Source organism: Mus caroli, unplaced genomic scaffold (genome assembly GCF_978045245.1).
Source record: "Mus caroli unplaced genomic scaffold, Mus_caroli_1 scaffold_6, whole genome shotgun sequence".
Taxonomy (NCBI): Eukaryota; Metazoa; Chordata; class Mammalia; order Rodentia; family Muridae; genus Mus; species Mus caroli.
This window is the reverse complement of record NW_028227261.1, coordinates 43,661,638-43,684,902: the sequence shown is the minus strand read 5'-3', so window position 1 is coordinate 43,684,902 and position 23,265 is coordinate 43,661,638. Positions and strand designations below refer to the sequence as shown.

General features: G+C 44.9%; 1 protein-coding gene across 6 annotated transcripts in view; it reads right to left on the bottom strand.

Annotated features, from left to right (window-relative positions):
* Slc5a9 (solute carrier family 5 member 9) overlaps positions 1-22,795 on the bottom strand; it is a 34,046-nt gene extending 11,251 nt beyond the window's left edge. For 4 of the 6 annotated variants that reach the window (XR_015047328.1, XR_015047329.1, XM_085839079.1 and 1 more), the window contains exons 1-15: positions 22,690-22,795; positions 22,450-22,527; positions 18,529-18,737; positions 16,267-16,338; positions 13,573-13,677; positions 13,168-13,332; positions 11,782-11,887; positions 10,925-11,005; positions 10,487-10,692; positions 10,157-10,292; positions 9,870-9,977; positions 7,680-7,830; positions 5,800-5,968; positions 4,087-4,302; positions 543-726 (exon numbers count right to left, since the gene is read on the bottom strand). Coding sequence is in view for 4 of the 6 variants with exons in the window: in XM_085839079.1 (XP_085695205.1) it covers positions 543-726; positions 4,087-4,302; positions 5,800-5,968; positions 7,680-7,830; positions 9,870-9,977; positions 10,157-10,292; positions 10,487-10,692; positions 10,925-11,005; positions 11,782-11,887; positions 13,168-13,332; positions 13,573-13,677; positions 16,267-16,338; positions 18,529-18,678 (1,849 nt within the window). In the remaining 2 variants the exon portion in view is untranslated. Of the gene's footprint in view, positions 1-542; positions 727-4,086; positions 4,303-5,799; positions 5,969-7,679; positions 7,831-9,869; positions 9,978-10,156; positions 10,293-10,486; positions 10,693-10,924; positions 11,006-11,781; positions 11,888-13,167; positions 13,333-13,535; positions 13,678-16,266; positions 16,339-18,528; positions 18,738-22,449; positions 22,528-22,689 lie in introns of those variants that run through there. The other 2 variants (XM_021160027.2, XM_029475726.2) reach the window with 2 other exon arrangements.
* Positions 22,796-23,265: the final 470 nt, after the last annotated feature.

The following is a 23,265-nucleotide window of genomic DNA, read 5'->3' as shown; positions in this document are numbered from 1 at the left end:
ATTATTATTGAATCTCACTACAGGAAGGTTATGACCTCATTATATTGTCAACTGGCACATTGTGGCTTTGATTTAATTAATGTACTATCCTAACATATTTAACAACCTCTGGGAAGGCATAAGTAGCTCAAAGAACCCGACAGAAAAGTAGTCATTTTTCTACAACATCCCTATGACAATTATATAGTGTATGGGCATGTTTTATACTTTTCCCACAAGGGGAAACTATGCTACCTTCCATATGGAGTAAACTCAGTAGGTGTAATGCTGTTCAATTTCCTGCCCATAGGTTTCTTCTGTAAGGCTGTTGGTTAGACCCTCTGGAGAATGGGTAGCCACCTCATGAGTTATCAAGTCAGTTTTTAGACTTCCATCTGTCTTAACCGGTTTACTAGTAACATGGGAAAGTGAAAGGGTGATTTTGATTAGATTTTCTCAGAGTTCTATATCCCCAGTAACCATGAAATTGGTCCTTGGGGGATTATGTTTGTCCTCAAGCTCCTTTATGCCCCGTTATGCTGCCCAAGATGCACTCAACCTACCTCCTGGTTGTTCAGGCCCCTGGGTGGTGTTTGCTTCTCCCTCATCTCCTGCAGGGCCCTCTACCACTGGCCTCCCTGCCAGTCCTGGAGAGTTGTCACCCTCTGTGTTGTTCACACTCACAGAGGTTTTCTTCTGCAGGTCAGATATGGCACAGTTCCTTGTCCACCAGGTCAGGCGAGCAAGCTAGAAAAAAGAAGAAACAATATTTGGAGTCAGAGAACAGTCCTGCTATGGAGAAGGGAGTCTCATTTGTGGGAGCAACAGAGCAATAGTAAATAGACTGAAGAACTAGGGGAGGCTGGGAAAGCCACGTTGCTTTCCCTTTTCATCAAATATGAGTCTTTCTTGAGTAGCCACTTTCTGTCAGGCCTACATTAGGTGCTAGAATTGAGATCTGAGTCAGGATTTCCCCAGTAGCTTGGAGCTCAGCCTGGGAGAAAACAAGTCTAGACAGGAAGCAGGTGCCTGATCACCGTGAGAAGCTTTGAAAGTCTGGGGGAGGAGCTGATTAGTGGCAAGAACAAACCTGAAAGCCAGCAAGAGCTACTGCAGCCTTTAGTCAAAGAGAAGGATCTGTAAGCTAGGGTTTTCAAGGCTCTTTCAAATTGAATTGAAATGGTCAGGATTGGAAAGGGATGAAAAGTGAAACAAGAAATATTGAAAGAAATAGTAAGTAATCTAGAAAACAGATTGGAGGGGAAGGCCTCTGCATTTAACTATGCATTGATTCCCTTTGCAGTGCTTGGAGTCAGACCTAGGACTTACCCAGGCAAATATTTATTTAGGCAAATACTCAACTACCCATCTCAAACATCCATTCGAGGAGGTGGCAGCATTAGGAGATGTTAAGAGAGTAAAACTCATAGGATATGGTGACTTATGGAAGGATCAAGTGAAGAGGAGAGACTACCATGGTTCTTGTTTTCTGGCTCAGCTAATGACATGGGGAACTGAAGCCCCTCCAACAGAGAAAAGATACAAGAGTGGGTTTGGGACTTTGGGAGAGGAGAGGAGAGGGAAAATGTGCACACGAATATGATGGTGAACTTGAAGTGTCTGTAATGTTGATGAGACCTCCAGTAAGGAAAACCAAGCCTTATGTCTCGTGGATGGTTCTGGTAACTTTGAACTCTGTTTTTTCTTTTCTTTTCTTTTCTTTTCTTTTCTTTTCTTTTCTTTTCTTTTCTTTTCTTTTCTTTCCTTTCCTTTCCTTTTCTTTTCTTTCCTTTTCTTTTCTCCCCCCTCTCCCTCCCTCCCTCCCTCCCTCCCTTTCTCTCTCTCTCTCTCTCTCTCTCTCTCTCTCTTTTGGTGGTCCAGAAGAGTAAAACACAGCTTCCCTAGTTGATAACAGTGGTGTTAGACTCGACCATGATTGTGCCTCTGAGGGTCTTCTTCAATAAAACTCTTCTACTGACCCAGCAGTCTTGTTACATGCAGAGCCAGGTGTCACCTGTCTGCTTCTGCAGACCTACTTTGTGACATCTGTATCAGACCCAAGTGTGCCTCTGTCTGAGATTGTAAGTACTGAGAGATTTGTCTGTTTCTACACAATGAATATATGAACTTCATGTTCATCCTGTGTGTCACTAATATCATATAGGTAATGCATCTTCATGTTACCTGAGACAGTTAGATTTTCAGTTTCAGTCTTGAGAGTGAATAGAGAAGAGACAAAATTGAGCATCATAAGCAGTGTTAAATTGGTAGCCCAGGGACATTCTGGGACAGTGGTTCTCAAGCGTTCTAATGCTGCTACCCTTTAATATGTTGTGGTGACCCCTCCATAAAATTATTTTATTGCTACTTCATAACTGTAATTTTGGGACTGTCATGAATTGTTATGTAAATATCTGATATGTGGGATATCTGACACATGACCCCTAAACGGGTTGTGATCAGCAGGTTGAGAATAGCTGCTCTAGGGTAACATGCCTCAGAGGTGTTTCTAAGGTAAAAGAATAGCCCATGAAAAGAATAGAGATTAGAACAATGAAACAAAAGTCAGGAGCAAAAATATACCAGATGTCAGTAGAGAAGAGGCCTTCACAGTCCAGAGTGTGGTCAGTGGTGTCTAGCTCTCCTCAGAACTGACATAAGATACTGACAAGAATTAACCATTCATTTTAGCCACAAGAAAATGAGTAGCTTCAATGAGAACAACTTGAGTGGTCTTCTGGGTACAGCAGTGGGCTGAGAGAATACAGATAGAAACAGAGGATAGAAATGAGGAGAACTGTTCTTTATTCAGGTTGTCTGTAGAGAGAGGGAGTGGAGAGGCAACCATCACCAGAGAAAAAGATGGTGCCCCTGAACTTTTATTATCATCCCTCATTTTTTTTTCATGGCCCAAAGGTCTAAAACACAACTTCTGTAGCCAACATCAGTATCAGAGATGATCCCAGGATAGATTCTAACATGAGAATGGCTTTGATATGGGGAGTAAGGATTCAAAAAAGGGAACAGAGACCCTGGCAGCAGGAGATCATGTTTGGCCACAGCATGAGCCAGCCTTACTTGTTCATCTGTAAGAGCCCCTCTTGTTTGGGGGAGTCATATGATCATTTTACAAGCTCACAGGTACCACACAGGTGGAAGTATTATCAGTGACTGCCACTCAATGTTTTAGGGCCCAACTTCTACCACAGGCTGTCAGTGGCCACACTGTATCCTATCAGACTTTTCATGTTGAAGTCTTAACTCCCATAACTTGGATTATAGCTACATATGGTGATAGTATTGTTAGAAAGTAATTCAGACAAGATAAGGTGGCATGGATAGGCCCTACTGGGATCAGGCCCCACCTAGACACAGAGGGAAGACCATGAGCACACTCAGGAAGAATATGGTCATGTCCAAGCCACACAGGGGCCCTCAGATGTAAACAGCCTGCTTCTCCCTTGACCTTAGGCCTCCAGGCTCCAGATGGTGATGTGACATATTTTTGATGTTTATGCTGTTTAGTCAGTAATAAGTAATTTTGGTGGGCCTTAGTAAACAAAATAGGCTAGAAGAGAAAGGCTTTAAGTGACTTGTGCATCACTATACAGAGGATGGGGGGCTCTCTTGTTTCTTTCCCATGCACTTATCTATGTCTACACCTACATCTATCTATCTATCTATCTATCTATCTATCTATCTATCTATCTATCTATCTATCATCTAACATCTCCAAGTCCAACTCAGAGAGACATTGCTAGTGAACCTGTTACTGGATACCTGTGCTTAGTTCCTCTCATTAAGCCTAGTACTTCTGTACCTCCTCTTTGTGTGGTTAAGTTTGTGCTGGTATCTGCTCTCCTGGGGACAGTTGTTGGTAGGGACTGGCCACTTATCTTTGTAACCCCAGCACCACCCCTGGCTCACAGTGAGCAGACAATGAGTAGCTTTGAGCTGAATGTGTTACTTTTCAGCTGGAAACTCATACCCAGTGAGCACATCCTCCAAAAGCTATCTGATTGGCAGCTGGTGAGATCATAATCCAGCAGGATGTAGCCCAATGGACGGGGGATTCCAGGCACTAGATGCAGAGGAACTGCCACTTGCCTTGTCATCGGGGATGGGCTCCGTGAAGAAGCTGATTATGACAATGATGATCGCTGTCAGTCCACAGAGGAGGAGGGCAAAGTATAGGTAGTGGAAGTCCTTTAGAACAGCTGGCCGCCTGTCCATCTCCCCACAGGCTGGGGCTGAGTATGAGAACTCCAGAATCATACGCAGTATTCCGACGACCAGGCCAAACATGAGGCCCCAGAAGGCACCCTAAGGAGAGAGTGGAGACATGGACAGGGAGGAGATAGACTGGGATGAGTTGGAGGAGAGAGGCTGGGATGAGTTGGGGGAGGTCCTAGGAAGTTGAGACACCATGCTCTAACATCTCTCTCCTACTGGTTTATTACAGGGGAAATTCCAGCCATCTTACCTAGTTCCCCATCAAAACTCTGCATTTTGACTTAAAAGGCAGATAGAGCACTAACTGAGGTGGGGCTGAGCTTCAGAGATGACTTGAGTCCATTGATGTGAGCACGCTGGCTTGGAGTTTTCTTATGTGGAATGCAAAGGAAGGTTGGCAAGTACTGAGTCACAGATGCTCAGTATTCGAATAGAAATGGGGTGTGTGTTTTTCTGTTAAGCAAGAAACACCAGGAACCTCTTTGCAAAATTCTGTTCTGAGAATTAGAAATCAGAGCAGGGCTGCACCCTCCCTTTTCATAAAAGAAAGTCTCAGACCTCAAGTTAATTATAATTCCCATCTGTTCTTAAGCCACACCTGTTTCTAGTATGAACTGGTCAGATGACTGAGATTTTTAACAAAGAGATATTGATCTTGAATTCAGCACTTTGGAATGAGCAGGAACACCCAGAATTCTATGGGCCTTTGCTGTGTTCTCTGGATGTCAGCAAGAATAGATCTTGCAAGTGGTAGACATCTTGCTTAGGGAGATATAAAGGGAAGGGTTCCTATGGTGGCCTTCGCCATGACCTTGAGTTCTCTCACTGACTGTGTAGAGTCATGAACATGACATCCTTTAACTTTTCAAGGCACTTCCAGAAGACTTGGGCCAGTGTCGTCTTTTTATCCTGAGATGTAGTCAAGGTCCCCATCCTGGCATCTCTACTCCCATCACATTTGTCAGGATTCAATATAGCTACAGGACAGCATCACTCCCATCACATTTGTCAGGATTCAATAAAGCTACAGGACAGGTGTGTGCATCACCCCAGGAGTTCACACTGGGTTAACACTGGTGTCCTTGCTGCTGCTTTAATTGTGCATAGAAGGATGCAGGCTTAGAGATGGGGCAGAAGCCACAGAACCTCAGGCTGTCCTGAACTTTCACAAGTCTCTCTTCTCCAGCAGTTTCTTCATCTACCACTGACCTTTGGGAATCTTCTCAAATGAACACTCCTTCCAGGAAGTCTTTCCTGTCCCTCTCTTAGGAGTTTCCTCACTGGCTCCTCAAGTCACACAGGCCATTGTCCTTTGCTGTTATTGCTTATTTAGTAATTTTTCTTTCCTGTCTGCGCAAGATGGCAGAACTGTGTGAACTTTGTAAACTATTACATTCTTGGGGATGTCATACATGAGTTGATAAATGTTTGCTGGGTGCATGAGAGAATCTTAACTTGATAATAGGCAAAAACCTAGAGAAGGCAGTGGCTTGGCCAAAAGGTCCTAAGATTTTGGGCTAAGATGACAGACAGAGTGTCACTACAGACTTTGTGATGTGTGGGGGAGGGGCAGGGTTTTTCACTCACAGGCTCGTTGACCCTCTTGCAGAAGATAGCCAGCAGGAAGAGGGCTGTGATGGGTGGGGCTAAGTAGCTGGTGATAGATTGGATGTAGTCAAAGAGCTGCCCACTATTGGAGCTCTGGATGATGGGGATCCAGAGGATGCTGATGACTACCAGGAAGACTATGAACAACCTGTGGGAAGAGCACAGGGTTATGAGAGTGTCATGCATGTGATCATGAGAGTGTGCATGGGAATCAGGAAGGGGAAATGAGTGGTCCCTGGGCCACAGAAGGTCTGTAGGTTAGAATATCAAATATTAAGATGCACAAATTTAGATAGTTAAAATCCTAGGACTTAGAGCTCCAGAATTCAAGAAACCTTTGTTTTCACACACTAGACGGCTTCAGATTGTTCTGTCCACCAATGAGGAATAAACATACTTTTCACCCCAGCCATGCGCTGAAAAGTCTCTTTGCACTCAGCACTGTCTACAGTGGCTTGCTTTTCTAGAATGGATCCAGACTTTCATTGGCCCCAAGTCTCTGCTTCTTCTTTTTTACCCCCTCTTGGCTGATCCTCACTCTTGGTGACTGATTTTATAAAACATGAACAAACCCGATGGAATTTTCTTGGATAGACTGGGTGCAGTAATGCATATGGCCACGAGATGGCGCCAAACTCACACTAATTGAGAATGATAGGCTGGTTGAGGTGCAGAGAGGAGGAATACTTCTGAATACTTTTCCTCTCCTCTGTCTTTATTCCGACTTTGTGGGGCCCTGTTAGAGCAGTAGCTGCCCATGCTACTAGTTTCCTCTCCTGTCCTACTCTTAGAGGCTGGGACACTGCCTGGCAGTGTGCAGATGATCAGGCTATAGGGCAGAAACAAAACACCCTGGAGGAACAGACAGTGAGTGTGAAAAGTGAGGTATCTAATCTCACATCTCTAACCACCAAGGAGGATGGAATGTGCTCTTTAGTTCTAAAGACAGAACCAGGAAGACTTGAATTGTGAGGCAGAGATTTCAGAACACAGCCCCTTACCTTTATGTGAACTCTAAATCCCTAGTCTACGGAGAATAAGAACATTTACCGCTAAGTTAAACATAAAATGCTACATACAAGGTGAAGTTCAACTTTCACAGCGTGATGTTCATAGTTTGTGGGTCATTCAGTGACAACTTCTTTATGGACATCTTCCGTAAGACTGCACTTCACTGTACCTTGAAGTTCCCTCTTCCTCAGAGCTGGACTATATCATGTATTCCTGTGTCCCCAGTACAATGGTGTGCCCAATGATGTATATTATAGGTCTGTCTGGTGGGTGAGATTAATGGTATTCTCATTGTCCTGGTATAACAGCCAGAGCTGGCTCAAAAGATTTCAGGGGCTGAGATGTCCCCCTACTTACATTTTGCCAGTCTGGGTTTACACAACCTGTGGGTTATGACTCCTTTGTCAATCAAAATAACTCTCTCATAGGGGTCACAGAGCAGATATCCAGCATACGAAATACTTACATTATAGCTCATAATAGTAGAAAAATTACAGCTATGAAGTATTAAAAATAATTTTATGGTTGGGGGTCACCACAACACAAGGAACTGAATTAAAGGGTCGCAGCATTAGCTAGGTTGAGAACCACTGCTTGGCATCCATTATCATCTGACAGTGACCTTGTAGACCTGGTACAAGAAGCAGTTAAATAGATAAGGATAGACACCCCTGAGCCCTGGTATTCCAAAGAGGGAGAGGTGGCATTATTCTGGGGTGGGGTTTAATGCAAAGTCACACAGACCCCACTGTTCTGAGAGCTAGCCTGTGGTCTAGTCTAGCTCAGTCTTCCCAGGAAGCAGGGATGAGAGAGGAGAGAGAGTTCCTCTGAAAGCATGGCTCACCTACCTGCCTACCACCATCAGCTCTTGTTCTGATGCCTGCCTGCGGAAGCGCTGCCACACATCTATGGCAAACAGGGTGCTACTGCTGTTGAAGATGGAGGTGAGTGAGCTCATGAGGGCAGCCATGATCACAGCAATCATCAGGCCTCGCAGCCCTAGGGAAAGACAGAGCTGAGTGGGAAACTATCCATTTAGGGGCTCTGCTAGGACAAAGTGGGTTGCCTCAGAGTCACACAAAGTCAGGAATCTTTGGGTGGGGAAAGGGAAGCTGTGAGTGCTGGTGAGGGTCCCATTTAGGGAAAATACAGAATCAGAAGACCTGCAGTGCTTGAGCCCACGGTTCTGACTCCTCTCTGCCTCTGCTTTGTGGCCCCGGGTGGCTCACTGGCACTTCTTGAACCTTGATTACTCCTGTGCACCATAAAGTGTACATGAGTCAAGATGATAGGAGGTCTTGTTATCTGCAGTCTTGATGTCTATCTCACTTTCCAGTTGTGGATCTCTGAGGCTGGGAGTAAGAGGGTGGCTATTAACATTTTTAAATGTTTATGATGTGGTTTCTATGCTTTAAAAGTATAAGTGTTTTGTATCACATTATAGTCATTATCTGAAATCTTAGCCTTGGAGACAGAAACCTGGGCTTTTTCCTGGTTTGGTAGCTAGCTATCTAAATGGATGATATTTGACTAGTAGTTTCTTCTCTCCTCTCCTCTCCTCTCCTCTCCTCTCCTCTCCTCTCCTCTCCTCTCCTCTCCTCTCCTCTCCTCTCCTCTCCTCTCCTCTCCTCTCCTCTCCTCTCCTCTCCTCTCCTCTCCTCTCCTCTCCTCTCCTTCTCTCCTCTCCTCTCTTCACTTGGACAAAAGAAACATTAGAGGGTGCACTGATATTTAAAGTCTCTACATCTGATGGTCAAGCTTCTGGAAATGACCTTTCAACCTTGGGGAGATGACCCCAGTCCCAGGAGTTGTCCAGCCCACCCAGGGCCTCTTTCTCCCAAATGTGCATGGTTAACCAAGTCTTAGTGTCTCCTTGGAAGCCTTGAGAGCATTTGAATGCTCAAAGGTCCCAAACTGAGATGTCCTCCTCAGTTCTTTGCTGCCCTCAGGCTAATAATGCCTTATTGTTTTCCCTCAGATACCAGCATTATCCTAGACCCTTCTCTCATTTCTTCCCCTTCCTTCTTTTTGTTAACCACTTGGCCCTAGGTGGACCTTTCTTATCTCTGCTGTTTCTCTGACTGGTTGTAACTACTAAAGGGAAGCAACAACTGCTCATATACTGCCTTCCAGTTCCTTGACGAAAAATCACTTCTGAAGATCAAGAATTGGAACCATCTTTGGGTCTGTCTTTCTAGTCACTAATGAATACTGTATAATCAAATTGTGCCGGTATTACTTCACCAATGTCTTCGAATGCTTTTTCTTCATCTCTAAAACCACTGCTCTGGTCAAGTCATCAGTGCTGCTTATCTGGAACACTGCAGAATCCTCAGTTTTGTTTTCTTGACCTTCCCCCCATAGTCTGTCTCCATGCTGAACTCTCCAAGCATAGTGGCCCTTTGGAAGCACAAATCTAATCATCCATGTTTGGATCAAAATCTCCCAGTACCCAGTGCCCTTCTTTGCTCTCAAAGAAAAGGCTATTCTTCTGCATGGTGTTTGACCATATCATTCCCATGAAAAGCTGTGCTGATGGTACATTGTGTGGTCTTTCCTCCCTGGTCATCTGCAGGTGTATTGTCTTCCTGGAGTGGTGTTTCACATGCTCTTGGTCTCTGACCAGGCGTTTCTTGTGACTCAGCAGTACTTCCTTTGGATAATTCTTTCTGACATTCTCCAGACTTGGTCAATACCTGCTTAAGGCTTTCTTGGTCATCATGACTTATACTCTTGGGAAGCCCAGATATATTTCCTGGATACCACATAAAGCCTGGAATCAGGGAACTGCCATTCAGCACTGCATTTCCAATACGTGGAACATATAGCAGGTATCTAGCATGTATCATAGCAGGTAGGAAAGCTTGAGGAACAGTGTGTGTGTGTGTGTGTGTGTGTGTGTGTGTGTGTATTGGAGTGATCACAGAAGTGGGTCTTGTTCTTCACTCTTTCCAGTCTATTTGTACTTCAGTCTGTCCTAGGTGTGAGTGTTGGAGGAGGTACTGAGTGGCAGAAAGGGTGTGGGAGCCAAGACTCACCCACAGGCATGAGAGCCATAACCAGCTTGGGGTAGGCAATATTGGAGCATCCAACTCTGGCCCCACACACTCTTTGACAGATGTCAGGGTCCACACAGGCAACTTCATCTGCAAAATAAGGGAGCTAGATGATGTTGTCTAAACATGTCTAAAATGTTTCCTTTTTTAAGTGTTCTCTTGGGGAAGAAATCCTGCCAGTCCCTTCTGTAGCTTACCTATCTCAGAAATACTTTCTCTGTAAATGCCTTGCAAAACCCCAATGCATAGAGCACATCATTAGCTCTTACCTGGGTACAGAGCCCTGCTGATCATGCCAGGCATGACAATGAAGAACATTGGGAGGATCTTTAGGTAGCCCCCTAACACGGAGCCTCCCTTGGCATGTGAAAGATTCTTGGCCGAAAGAGACCTCTGCACAATCACCTGAAAGAGCAGCAGTGGTGATATGTCACTGGGTCAGAGCAGGCATAGCTTAGTGCAGGTGAGCCCCATGACTTGCCCCTTTTTGCCTCCATACAGTCCCAGGAAAATGTGCAATCTTCTCTATACCAAAGTGCCTGTTTGTTTATTGGTTTTCAGGAAGTCCCTGCTGGGCCATGCCAGACTGGGGACATTACCTGGTCTGTGCACCAACACCAGGTGGCCAAGACTGTGAGGCCAAAAATGAGACCTGGCCAGGGGATGTCTCCATTCACAGGATCTCGAAGCATGTGGAAGGCATCAGGCCGTGGGAGGTGACAGGTGGTGTTGGGAACTGTGGTATTGGGGATGGCCTGTCTATAGAGCTGCTGCAGGCCTGGATACCAGCCAACCTCCTGAAAGCCTGTGGGAGAAATGTGGTATGAGAAATGGCCCGAAGCTCTACTCCTAGCCCCATGTGAGCCTCTGGGTTTGAACTGATAGAAAGATTGGGAGTAGGCAAGGGTGCTGGGCTTTGGATTTTGGAGTAGTGAGAACCCTTATTTTAGGAAGTGTTGGCCTAAAAAATTTATATGGCTTTGGGCTATGGAAAATTCTAGGGGCTAAGAAAGGGTGTCTTTAGAATTCTTTCTTACCCAGAAACATGAGGACCAGGGCTCCCCCGACCATGATCACAGTCTGTAGAGCATCTGTGTAGATCACAGCTGTGAGGCCCCCTGGGTACCCAAGGAGAGGATAGATCAGTCAGCATCAATGGGAGGTTTCTCTATGGCCTACTTCTATGTTCAGATACACTAGGAGACCAGAGAAGACACAGGAGACCTTTTAGCAGGAATCCTAGTGACAGTCTCTCTCTCTATTCCACCCAAGGATGATGGAGGCCAGTTGTAGACCAGTGAGTTCTGATGCAACTATGTTTGTCCCTGGCAAGGTCTAGTCACCATATCATCAACACTCCATTGTTTTTGCCATTAATATCCCCAGGCTCTCTGTTTTTCCCTCAGAAGGCCCACATAGATGGTTCCATCATTCAAAGACAGCTAACTTAACCCTAAGTTGTTTTTTTTCTGGGGTGCTATGGCAGGATACCAGTTGTATAACTCAAAGGAAACAGAGCAGAGTGGGTTCATGGCTTTTGAGACAGTGATTATGGCCAAGACTCTAGACTGATCTTCTACCTCGTCCCTGAACAACTCATCCTCAGCAGGACCCCATGTCTCTCTTATTCCCTGTTTTTGTGGAGTGGATTTTTCATCTCTATACTTCCTATCCCCTTTTTGCCTACTGTCTTTTCATCTTTCTCTGTGAGCTCTCTCATCTTAGATCTCTGTCTTCATTTGTTTGTCTCCGTGTCTCTTTCTCTTACTATCTCTCTCAGGATCACACGTCTTGTGCATGTCTCTGTCGTTAACTTTCTGTGTTTGTCTCAGTGAAAGCATCCTTCGTCACCTCACTGTCTCTACATATCAATATGGCCCTTCCTCCTTTTTACCTGCAATGGTGTAGACAGCTGTCACCACCAGCAAGATGACTGTGGAGAGATAGAGATTCCAGCCCAAGGCCATCTGGATGAAGAGGGCTCCAGAGAAGATATCAGTCTGTAGAAAGTCAGCACCCACAAGTCCATGCCACCCAATGCTTTCAGGATGGTTGCTGTAGGTGTGTCACCTACCTTAGCAGGTGTCTTCAGCCTGTCCTCAGCTGTCATCAAATAGTGAAGACAAGACTGAAGTGCTATGCTGATGAGTTTGGTTTTGGTGTTAAAGTGCCACACTAGAGAATATGGCTTTGACCTTGCAGACATGGAGGCATGGTAGAATTTAGAGGGAAATAAAACTGTTTATATATATATATATATATATATATATATATATATATATATATATATAAAAACAAAATAGCTAGGCCTGAATGATTTGTTTGTCTATTATGAAAGGGAAGTTAAGAATGAAAGTGGAAGATGGAGGAAGTAAAGCTAAAAGCTGGAGATGGAGAAGACAACATATGGCAGGAGAGAATATATGCAATGCAGGCACCTTCAGGGCATAGCATAGGCCTGCTGACTGGCCAGGCAACCATGGACTCTGGATAATCTATGTGCTTGGGTTTATTATTGGACTTGGAGTATAGACTTTACCCCAGCTAACAATGTTGGTCCTCAAAGTAATTTGATTGCTAATCTAGTATCTGATTAATTTTGTTTCCTTCAGTCTGTTTGTTCAGCCAATCACATGATTGTTTATTAACTGATTTCAGAATCTATAATATTATAGTGTGTATGTGTATGTGTGTGTGTGTGTGTGTGTGAGAGAGAAAGAGAGAGAGAGAGAGAGAGAGAGAGAGAGAGAGAGAGAGAGAGAGAGAGAGAGAGAGAGAGAGAGAGAGAGAGAGAGAGAAAACCCTCTGGCGGTACAGCAGTCAAAATCCAATTCTGATTCCAGATAAGTCCTTCCTCTGTGTAGACTTGGATAATTCATATAACCTGTCTAGATTTGTTTTCTGAATTTAGTTCAATAAAGTGGCAGTAGAAATCTTTCTGACTCCAACATTCTAGGCTATTAATTGTTGCTGAAGGAAGAAGCATCAGTTAATAAAGAGATGAAACAATGGGCTCTGATAGTTTTTGGAATGAAAGATCAATATTCACTTAAAACATTTATCCTTCATTTGTGATTGCTTCACTTCTGGATGAAGGCACTCTCTGAGGTCATGTGGATCCATGGATCTTTCTTTTAACCCTCATTTCATTCAAACATGCTTTCATTTTATTCCCTCCCTCCATTCATCCCTCTCCCTTTTCTTCCCTCCTTCCTTCCCTGCCATCAATGGTCTCAGCATAAGGCCCACAGTAAGGGATCCAACTTGGAGTCATACCCACCGATATCTTGGTGAAGATGTAGAGAATGAGAGAAAGAACTGACATGTACACCTGGATCCTTTGTCCCCCAAATCGTTTCTTCAGATACTGTGGCATGGTGACCACACCAGCTGCGATGTACACAGGGACAAAGATCCAGCCCAGGGCTAGAAGCAGGAAGGTTGCCTGGAAGAACATAGAGAGAGTATTTTGATTGTAGAAAAGATGAGCAACTTTCCACCTGAAGATATAGCATGTTGTGTGGGAGAGCCCTGAACAAGGAAATGAAGGAACCGGGTCCTCATCTCAACTTTTCTGAATAACTCCAGCTGAGTCCCCCCCCCCCCCCTCTCTCATCTCTAAGGCCAGGCACAGGAGATGGTTCTGACCCTCAACACTCTGGAGCAGTCAGGTCAGCTTCCTTACGTTCCATTCGAAGCCACCCACAGCAAGGCCTCCAGCAGCCCCTGTTCCAGCCAGGCCGATAAATAAGCCACTGCCCACATTGCTGGACATTAGAGATGCCCCAATCTGCAAGGCACAAGTAAGGTTAAGGGTCAAAGTTAGTTTGAAACAATCTTGGGTCAGGACCATTAACAGAGGAAGCAGCTAGAGGCTGTGATTTTTGAGACATTGTAGAACCATTTCTGGGGGTTCTTCTTTCTCCTCATAAGGGCACGGATAGAAGCACAAGTCATATCGCATTACCCCTGTGAGATTCCAGGTTCCCAGATCAGGTAGTCTTTCATGCTAAACAGACATGGGTTCCTTGTCCTTAGACTTCCTGTTCCAAATAACCAAGATATTTAGAGGCGCCTGAAGGCTGTCAGGGTTTTCTCTACTCTTTAAAGAGAAGAGTATGAGCAGTGGTGAGCAGGCAGCCATGGTGAGTATCACCAAAACGGAGGTGCAAACATGGCAGACATTATGTGTGAGTGAATGAGAGAGAGAGTAAGTGAGTAGGTGAGAGTATGTGGGGGTCGGTTTGTTACAAGTGAGATTATATGAATGAGTGTGTGGGAGTGAGTGGGGACAGTACATTTGTGCACTGTGCAAGTATATGCAAACATTGGCTTTATGAATGTCTGTGTCTGTGTCTGCCTTAAGGTGTGGCTATGTGGTTGGGAGACTGTATGAGTACATGAATGAGCATGTGAGAATTTGCGTGTACATTTGCTGTGACTGGGTTTCTAAAGAGGCTGGACCTCCCTTCATCTGACTTTGGGAAAAAGGAGTTAATTTTCAAGAGTCAGTAGAAATTTAGGGTGTGGTCTGATGGACAGATGAGGTTTACATATGTCTGGGATCAGTTTTTGGAGATTGTTGAAAGCAATCTCATGTCAGTCTTCTTTAGCAGTAAGTGTATATGTCATTTTTTCAAGAAAATAATTTCTACTTCCTATCTACTCATTGCCTGAGACCCAGCAACTTCATCAAGCAATGGATAACCCCAGTGCCTTCTTATACCCCAGGTTTGATTATATTGTTCATAACCCCGCACAGCTCTGTGCATTTCTATAGCATAAAAAAACTCAAGATATGCTTCGATAGATCCAGTGCCCAACATAAGGCCCACATTTGGAAACAGAGGAGGGGGACTCAACTCTCCTTGGGTATTTGGATACAAGGTTGCATCAAGTGTTGTTAAGGGTATTTATTTCTGAAGTCTTATAACTTTTTTCCTGTGAATGAGCAAAACTGTGGAGAGTATGAGTGGCTTTGTCCTTTGACTGACAGCTGACAAATTCTTCTCTTAAGCCTGAATGCCTTCATCGGGCAGCTGTCAATTGAGCAACTCCAATTGGGTGACTGGTCATACTGTCATCGTGTTATCTCAGCTGCTTCCAGTGCCTTATGGATCCATAGAGGAGACTAACACTGCAGCTTCAGAGGGGTGCTGCAACTTTGGTGCTGTAGAAGTCACAAATGGCTACTTTCAGAGGCTGTGCTGTGGTCATGACCTCTTCAGAAAAGATGCATCAAATTGGGAAGAGCATAACTTGGGCTAGACTAGACTTGTGGATGACAGATGAGTCCTTATTCTACAGCTACTCAAGTAACACAGGAGGAGAAGAATCGCCCCAGGGGCACAGAAAATGTCTGTCATTAGTACAGTGTGAGGCTTGTGATTGGTCCTTATCTAATGAGTGTGATTAGTGGAAATGGAAGCTGTATGTATACAAAGATGTAACTGTAGGAATTATATTCTGAGTAAAATGTGCTTTACTTCTTTTCTGGCCTATAAGTTGATTGGTTGTCACTTTTGGTTCAGTTGGTTTGGGAGACTTCTCTTCTGTGTATCTCCCCAAACTGCCTGCTGCATCTCAGTGTAGACATATTTGGCCTAAATGGTCTCTTCTCCTACTCAGTGAACATGCTGGGTTTGTTGCATGAAAAGCAGATATTAGACCACAGAGCATACCAGCTTTAGTGGTGGGGGCAGCTGAGTTCCAAAACCCTCTGAAAACTAATGACCCTGATGTTCAAAACTGTGACACAGAACCTTAGGCTGAAGAGTTACACAAACAATTGAGGTCAGAAACTGCAAGAAACTTAAGGATATAGTGGGACCACTGAGAACCAAAGAGACTGTTAAGTGCTGAATGGTAGCTGAGCATACAGCACTGTAGATCTGGATCAATGAAAAAGTTTGAGAGAGACACAAAAGGCTGAACAGTTGAGGTGCCCAACACCTGAAGCTCAGAGATGTAACTTTATTTACTCTCTGGGTGTTGGAGCTTCAAGCTCAGAGCAACAACCCCTGCCCTGTGCACCTAGAACAAGAATTCTCTGGGACCATGAGACTTCATTTCTATTGTATAGACCTTCTGTTTGGAATCACAGCTTACAAACTTCTGGTGTTGAGTGCTATCAACAATATGCCCCCTTTCCATCTCTAATTTCTTTCTAGATAGAACAAAAGAACCCCTAGAGAGCCATCTGTGACACACACAAGAGGCATCTCAGGCTGCTAGTGGATTGGGGCAAGAGATGTATCCAGAGTTGGGAAAAACATTAGCATAGTACCTATATAGTTCTGGCAAGAAAAGCTGAGAGAAGACCATGGGTGGTGAAAGCTGAGAGTATATCCTGGGAGAGGAGGGAGGAAGGTCAACTCACTGGCCACCAGGTCATGGATCTCCCAGCCAGGAAATAGCCACCAATGGTCCCTCGACTTGCACGGATGGATGACTGGAAAGAATATGCAGAGATGTTAGCATTTTCCAAGCTTCTTTACAAGTCCCCATCTTTCATCCCAGATTAACTGCCCCTTTGGTATTTGGGGGCATTGTGGGGACGAAGAAGGCAAGAACTGAGGTAGAGCAAAGTTGTCTGTATACTGATGGTGTCAATATTTTTAAATTGTAGTCTGTGGGAGTACCGCATTATCTTTGTTAGTTTTGCTCTATCTATTTCTCAGGCCTGATAGAAAGAGCAAAGGAAGCAAAGACTGTCCAGGTCTTCAGGAATAGTAGAATGCTCAGAAAACATTCTGGATGGTAATTAGGATCTCCGTCCTCTCCCCTTTCTTAGCAGCTACTCCCAAAAGATTCATTGAAATTTGTCTCAGGGACATAATGACCAACTCACCCCTGAGCTAGCCTCTTCTTTCTTCCCACTGAAGAGGATACTGTTGTAACTGACCAACTCAGAACACTGAGAGAACACATCTCTGAACACTGAGCCAAATGAGGGACTCTATTCGGTTATTCCTTGATATGGCTTAGAGTTGGAACATACCATTGAGCCCACTGAGGATCTTGGAAAGAGCCAGTAGGTGGTCAGGCAATAGCCTGTTTTGGGATGTGAGTGTAAGCACTTTCTCTGGGAACATGAGGCCAAATGTGTTCGTCAAGACACTAACATAACTGGAATGATAGCTGTGGATTCTCCACATCTATGGTATTGATGTAGAGAAGAGGGTGTATATTAGGCTCAGGGTAGCTAAGGGATGGTTAGGGCATGATGAGAGTCTGTGATGTGGGCTGATACTGGGTAAGGGTGTGTTGCAATTTGTGTTCAAAAGCCTCATGTTTTAAATTGTTTCAAAGCCTCATGTGTTAAATACTTAGTCATCGGTGCGCTATCAGACATGGAGAGTTCAGGAACTGTTGCTTTATGAGGGTTCTCACTTAATACATCAATACATTGTTGGATTCAAAATCAAATAGGCTATTGGGAAGTGGCAAAACTATGGAAAATGAGCTCTGATTAGGAAAAAAAGGGTTACAGAGGGTGTGTATTTGAAGGTTATGTCTTGTCACCAGCATGTTCCTCCCTCCCTGTCTGTTTCCCAGTGTGCATGCGATGATCATGCTCCTCCATTGCATGTTCCTGTTGCCCTCCTATGCATCCATTGTAACAGTCAGCTGGGTACAGTCTGAGGCCTAGGAAACCTGGAGCCTAAATACATCTTTACTTCTTTAAACTGATTTACAGCGTTTTGTCACAACAGAAAGCTGACACGGGAGTAAAAATTACTTCATAGTGGGATCTGACTAGATCTGAGAAAAGAGATCCTTGAAGTAGGGGAAGGAAAAAGAAAAGGAATTAGGGTTCTCCCACTGGCTACCACAGGGGCTGCTGACCTCCTGATTCCCAACCTCTTTTCCCCATAGCAAGCCTGTGAAGCAAGGGCTAGCACCTCCCCAGAGGAGAGGACTAAGATCCATAGGAATTCCTGACTAGCTAAGAGTAGGGTGATAATCCACCTCACAGTAGTCAGAAGGTACTGGCCTTTCAGCAGAATCTTGTGTTGATAACAGACTCTCTTTATTGCCTGGAACCTGCATGCCAGGCACTGTGCCAGGTGCTTGCTTGTGTCCTGTCACTGAATGGTTACAGCTTTCAACAGTATCCACTGCAAACACATGGGGAACTGAGAGGTTTCCACACCCCCAGGGCCATATGGCTCTGACTGCTGGAGTAAGATCTGGGCTCAGGGTTCTCTGACCTCAACATTCTGCATTTGGCCTCAGCTTTGTGGTTTCAGTGAACAATAGGAACTTCGGAATCTGGAAGGTGCTATCCCCCAAGAGAACATGAGTTTAGCTCCTTGTTTTAGATGTGAATAGAAATGGAAGAAGGCTGAAGATTGATACTTCTCTGAGATAGGAGTCTTGAGGCAGAAGAGAGGAGGGTTAGACTCACAGAAGCTATTGTGCAGGCCATGGGCGTCTCTGAGTTTCAGTCAGCCATATACAGAGAGAAAGAGGAAGGAAGTGGATGATTCCTAAAGTACCAGTATCAGCTATCTTTGGTTGGGCGCTCTCTCTCTCTCTCTCTCTCTCTCTCTCTCTCTCTCTCTCTCTCTCTCTCCTCAAAGTGAAAGGCTGTTCTTCCTTCCTGCCAGGCTTCAGCATTACTTAATTCCCCACTCACCCAAATTCCCACAGCAAGGACAAAGACAAAATAGATGACCACCACCACGATGTCATAGGTATGTAGCCCCAGGCTTGGGTGCGTTGTTGTCTCAGTTCTGACTCCATTCCTTGACACTCCTGGTTCCATTGCCACAAGCTCCGTGTTCATCTGAAACTGATGGTTCTCAGCAGGCTGGACTTTGATGTCCTTCTGGCTTCATTCCTTTCCTTTAATGATTAGACAAATCCAAGTATGATTAGCCTTTGAGAAAGGGAGGAGTCCTGCTGGCATGTGAAGTTCTGCCCACTTTTCTTGTAACTGTAGTGCCTTCCCCTGCATACCTTGCTCCCTCCCTCTCTTTGCCTGCTGCATTGTATAGACCTGCATGCACATGTATTTGCATGCACACACTCTTTAGAAATCAAGGTGCCCAAGCATCTGCTTTGTAGAAGAGGAACTAAGGACAGTGAATGTGGAGCTGAGGCTGAAGTTCCAGTTTCTTAGTCATCAGTTTAATACAATTTTCCTTTACCCAATAAGAGGGAGAGGAGGGATGGCAGAAGAGTCTATGACCATCTTTGTAAAGTCATTGCTGCCTCATAGACCTTCACCTCCAGTTCCCTGCTTCACAGTGGAGGAAACATAAACCTAGGGAAAGCTTAATTAAGTTTTCTTGCAAAGAATGGGGTCAACTGCATCAAGGCAGGCCAAATTTACATTTTCTGTACTCAGTCCACACTTCCTGTCCTTGGCTATGACAGGTAAAATGGTTGAGGTCAGAGTCTACCTGGGAAAAGGTAGCGTTCACTGAAGATCATCTTCTAAGATTTAGACAGCTGTGTTTCTGATCCCCACCATGTCTTTCTACCACAGGTGTGATGATTTTGGGCAATTTGTTGCCTCTGAACTTAGGCATCCTTCTCATCAATGTGTACCCTGTACCCTGTTTACCTCACTGCAATAAGGAGATAAAAATATGCTCCCAAGATCCTCTTCAAACTCTGGGCTATTTTGTGCTCAGGGCTAAGACAGAAAAACCAGTACTTGCAACCATTTAGCTAATGGGCCCCTAAACTAGGCATGAGACATGCCTGTTAATATCATCCTGTAATAGCTACATTTAGACATTGCAGTCTGCAAGTGCTGTGTTTTGTTTTGGTGCATAAGCAGGCCAGTCTCTGGTTGGGGTTGTTAAAGGGGCCCCACTGACCATGCATCCCCACCTCAGTGTGCTGTGAGAAGCATAGACCTGGGTGTAGGGAACAGATTCTCTTTGCCTTTAATTAGAGGATAAAATAAGTAAAAAGCAGAGGTGGGCACTTCTTTTGGCTTGGCCCTCTAGCCTAGAATAACAAATACAGGCTATCCAGAGCCATAAGGAGTTGGGCGTGAATCTCCAGGGTAGCCAGTTGGAATAGATACAGTAGAGTGTAACACCCATTTGGGTTAGAGGCCAGAAGAACAGAGTGGCAAATTTGTAGCAAAGGTGTCTTCCACATGTATTTACACAAAATAGGTATTTATCATGTAAATGAGAGGGGTGAGGAGCTTAGTCACTGTTAGCAACATAAGGGACAAGTGAGGACAATTCCTGGTGTACTCCTTGCAGATGGGGAACTAAGCTTGCGATTACATGAATGTTGTTCAGGAGGGATAGAAGCTAGGTGTGAGCTCAGGGTATGAGAATGGCATAGTGCTGTCTGGGGCTCATTTCTTCAGAGAAAGATGAGAGTATAGAAGGGAGAAGAGAGCCAAGCTCAGAAAGTTCTGCTCTCCCCATTCGGAAAGGCCATCTGGGCCCAGAGGGCTCTACTGTCTAATCACCTTATACCTTGTACCCAGCAGCCCCCTCACAAATGCCTGAGGCTAAGCCCAAGTTTTGTTTCTGGTCTAATCCTAAACAAGCAGGTTTGGCTATAAAACATCAAAGCTATCAGAATATGGCAAGGAACACTGAATCCTGGAGCCCAAGCACCTGATGTGTCTTAGGGTCCCATTAAAGTACCCTGAACACTGCCAAGGACATGCCCAGGAAAATGCCAGCCTTCCAAGGACATGCCCAGGAAAGTGCCAGCCTTCTGCCTTTTCTCCAGTAAAACCTTCTTAGGAAGTCCTGTTCAAGTCAGAACTTCTTTGCCAAGAGCATCTCTCCTTCCTCCTCTGCTTGCAGCTACCAGATTTTGCAGCAGCACTTCCGAGAATCCAACTATAAAAAGGACAGGATGCACAGGGAGGAGAAATCTGGCTGTTGAATAAAGACAAAATGAAGTATTGAACAGTCGGAGTTACTTGGCATTACAATTTCTGAGTAATATTTGAATTGGGGCTGTATGTTCAGACTGAAAATGTCAGAATTTCCATGTACCTGTCACCAGAAAATGACCTGAATTTTTATGTAGGAATATAAGAAGAATGTCCCAAGGAACAACCAGCTTAAGAAAATTGCCTTCAGGATCACTTCCCTGAGTGCAGCCTACTCTGCCCTTCAGTACATGGGAGATCAGACCCATCTCCTGCATCTTAGCTGGGTATCCCTTAGGCTTTTGACTGGGTCCTTAATGAAGACATTGCAATTCTTGGAATCCTTGCTAGAGTATTGGATCCCCCTAACTTCTCAGTCTCATCAGTCTTGGTCGTCTCCTACCATTTCAGTCCTTTTGGACAGCTCATGTCTCCCATACTCTTAGCCTCTCCTGCTATGTCTGTCATGTCATTTCCCCTTTGGTCATTCTGCAGGATACAAGTGAACAGGTTGCCTTGACAGCTATCTTGGGACTCTGGTCTATGGGTACCTTATGGGAGTTCTTCTCTTCCCCACAGCCATTAGAGTTGGGGTGAGAACCCTTCCTGTGCTTTCTTGCTGCTGAACTATATGTTGGGGGTGGGCAACACTGGGATGGGGCATGCTTGCCTCATCTCTGGGATTTACCCACAGAAAAGATCAGTTGGGAGCTTTTGACCAAGTGAAGGAACTGCTGATGGGGAGGCCTTGAGCATTTGGTGTCAGATGCTTGAGCATAAAGAGCATTACCCAGCCATTCCCATTCCATGTACCATACAATTGGTCCTTTCATGAAAGGAAAGGACCTTTTATGCAGCTGCCTTCTGTTTCTTTATAGGGTTCCTTACCTCTGTAATGCTGGGCACGCCCTGTGTACCTCCCACTGGCTTGTATCCAGGCTACTTACAAGTCCTTCCTGTAAAACTGCTCTGCCAGGAATCCTGCTGACAACTTCCTTATTGACAATAAAGTATAGGAGACTAATGTTTAAGATTACTATTTGTATTACTGGGTCACATACAGAACAAACAGTGGCATTTGGACATGGATTTATTTTTATTATTATTATTATCATTATTATTATTACTATTATTATTATTTTCGGGTGGAAAAATATTAGCTAACACCTGGGCTGGTTTGGGTTTTGACTCTGGGCTTGGATGACTCTAAAAGCGCTCAGGACCATGGTCCCTTCTCTCCAGGCCCTCTGTCTCAAAGAGAGAACAGAGAAAAACATCCTGCTTGTGGTTGGATAGAGATTTTCTCTGTCCTGTTCTTTCCAACTGAAGCTTGGAGCAGGTTGAAAATGCAGCCAAACTAGGAATAGGAGGCTCCCCAAGTTTGGGTCTTGGTTCCATGACAGTGATTACCACTGCAGTCTTCACTCAGCCCTCCTCTATGCCTTTGCAATTCTCAGACCTCCAGACCTGGGGATGCAATTTCCACATGTCTTTGTTCAGTTCAGTTCAAACCTAGATCTCATTCACTAACCAGGTCAGGCTGTGCCATGAACAACTGCAGAGTACATTACTCCCAAGAGATCAACACCAGCAGCACCCCACCATAGAACAAGGCTCTCTCACAGGGGCAAGTGTCAGAGAGGCAAGTCAGGATCCTGGCAAGCAAATCACATGGTCTTCAGGGACAGAGTTGGATACCTGCTGTTTTGTTCACTAGTGCCTCTCTCCAGCTGTCAAAGGCCAAATTTCTGGGAGTCACCTGTGTCCAGATGGTTCCTGAGGAAGAAAGGAGACCCTATATACACAAGATAGATGCTTAATTGTAAGAGGAAAGGAGCAATACATAGATGTATAAGTCTGAGAAAGATGGCAGCAGAATACCAGAAATGCAGAGGAAGGAAGAGAGAAAGACTTATACTCTAGTCACCATAAACATACCTGCACAGCCTGGCCTGGTCAAAACCTCCTGGGCTCAGTGTCAAAGCTTCAAGCTCCTCAGTGCCAAGGCATGGCCTTTAACAACTTCTCTCAGTCACAGAAGACTGAGAAGGAGCCTAGCCCCTCCCCCAGAGGGTGGCAGGCCAGGCCCTGAATATCACCCCAGTCACTGGGCCTTGGTTTCTGAGGGACAGTGTCTGCTTTTGTGACAAGGTGTGGTTATGGGGTAAAGTAAACACACTCTGTAGGGGGTTCAGAGTTGCCCAGACCCCCAGGGGAGGTGGGAAGGGAGACACAGCTCAGTGTGACACACTGTCATTGTGGTCACAGCCTCCTCTCACACCTGGGCAAACTGGTTTCTCAAGGCAGGCAGACAGTGTTTCAGTCTCCAGAAGAACAAATTCTGGGCTCTGATGTATATATAGCATGGCTTCTTTGCTTGATCAAGCATGTTGTATGCTTGAAGTACAATAAGCAAGTATAGCTGGGGCATTGTAACTGCATGCTCCAAATGTGAGCTTGATGGAGCTAATCGTTTTACAATATAAAGTTATAAATGTTAAATGACTACATCAA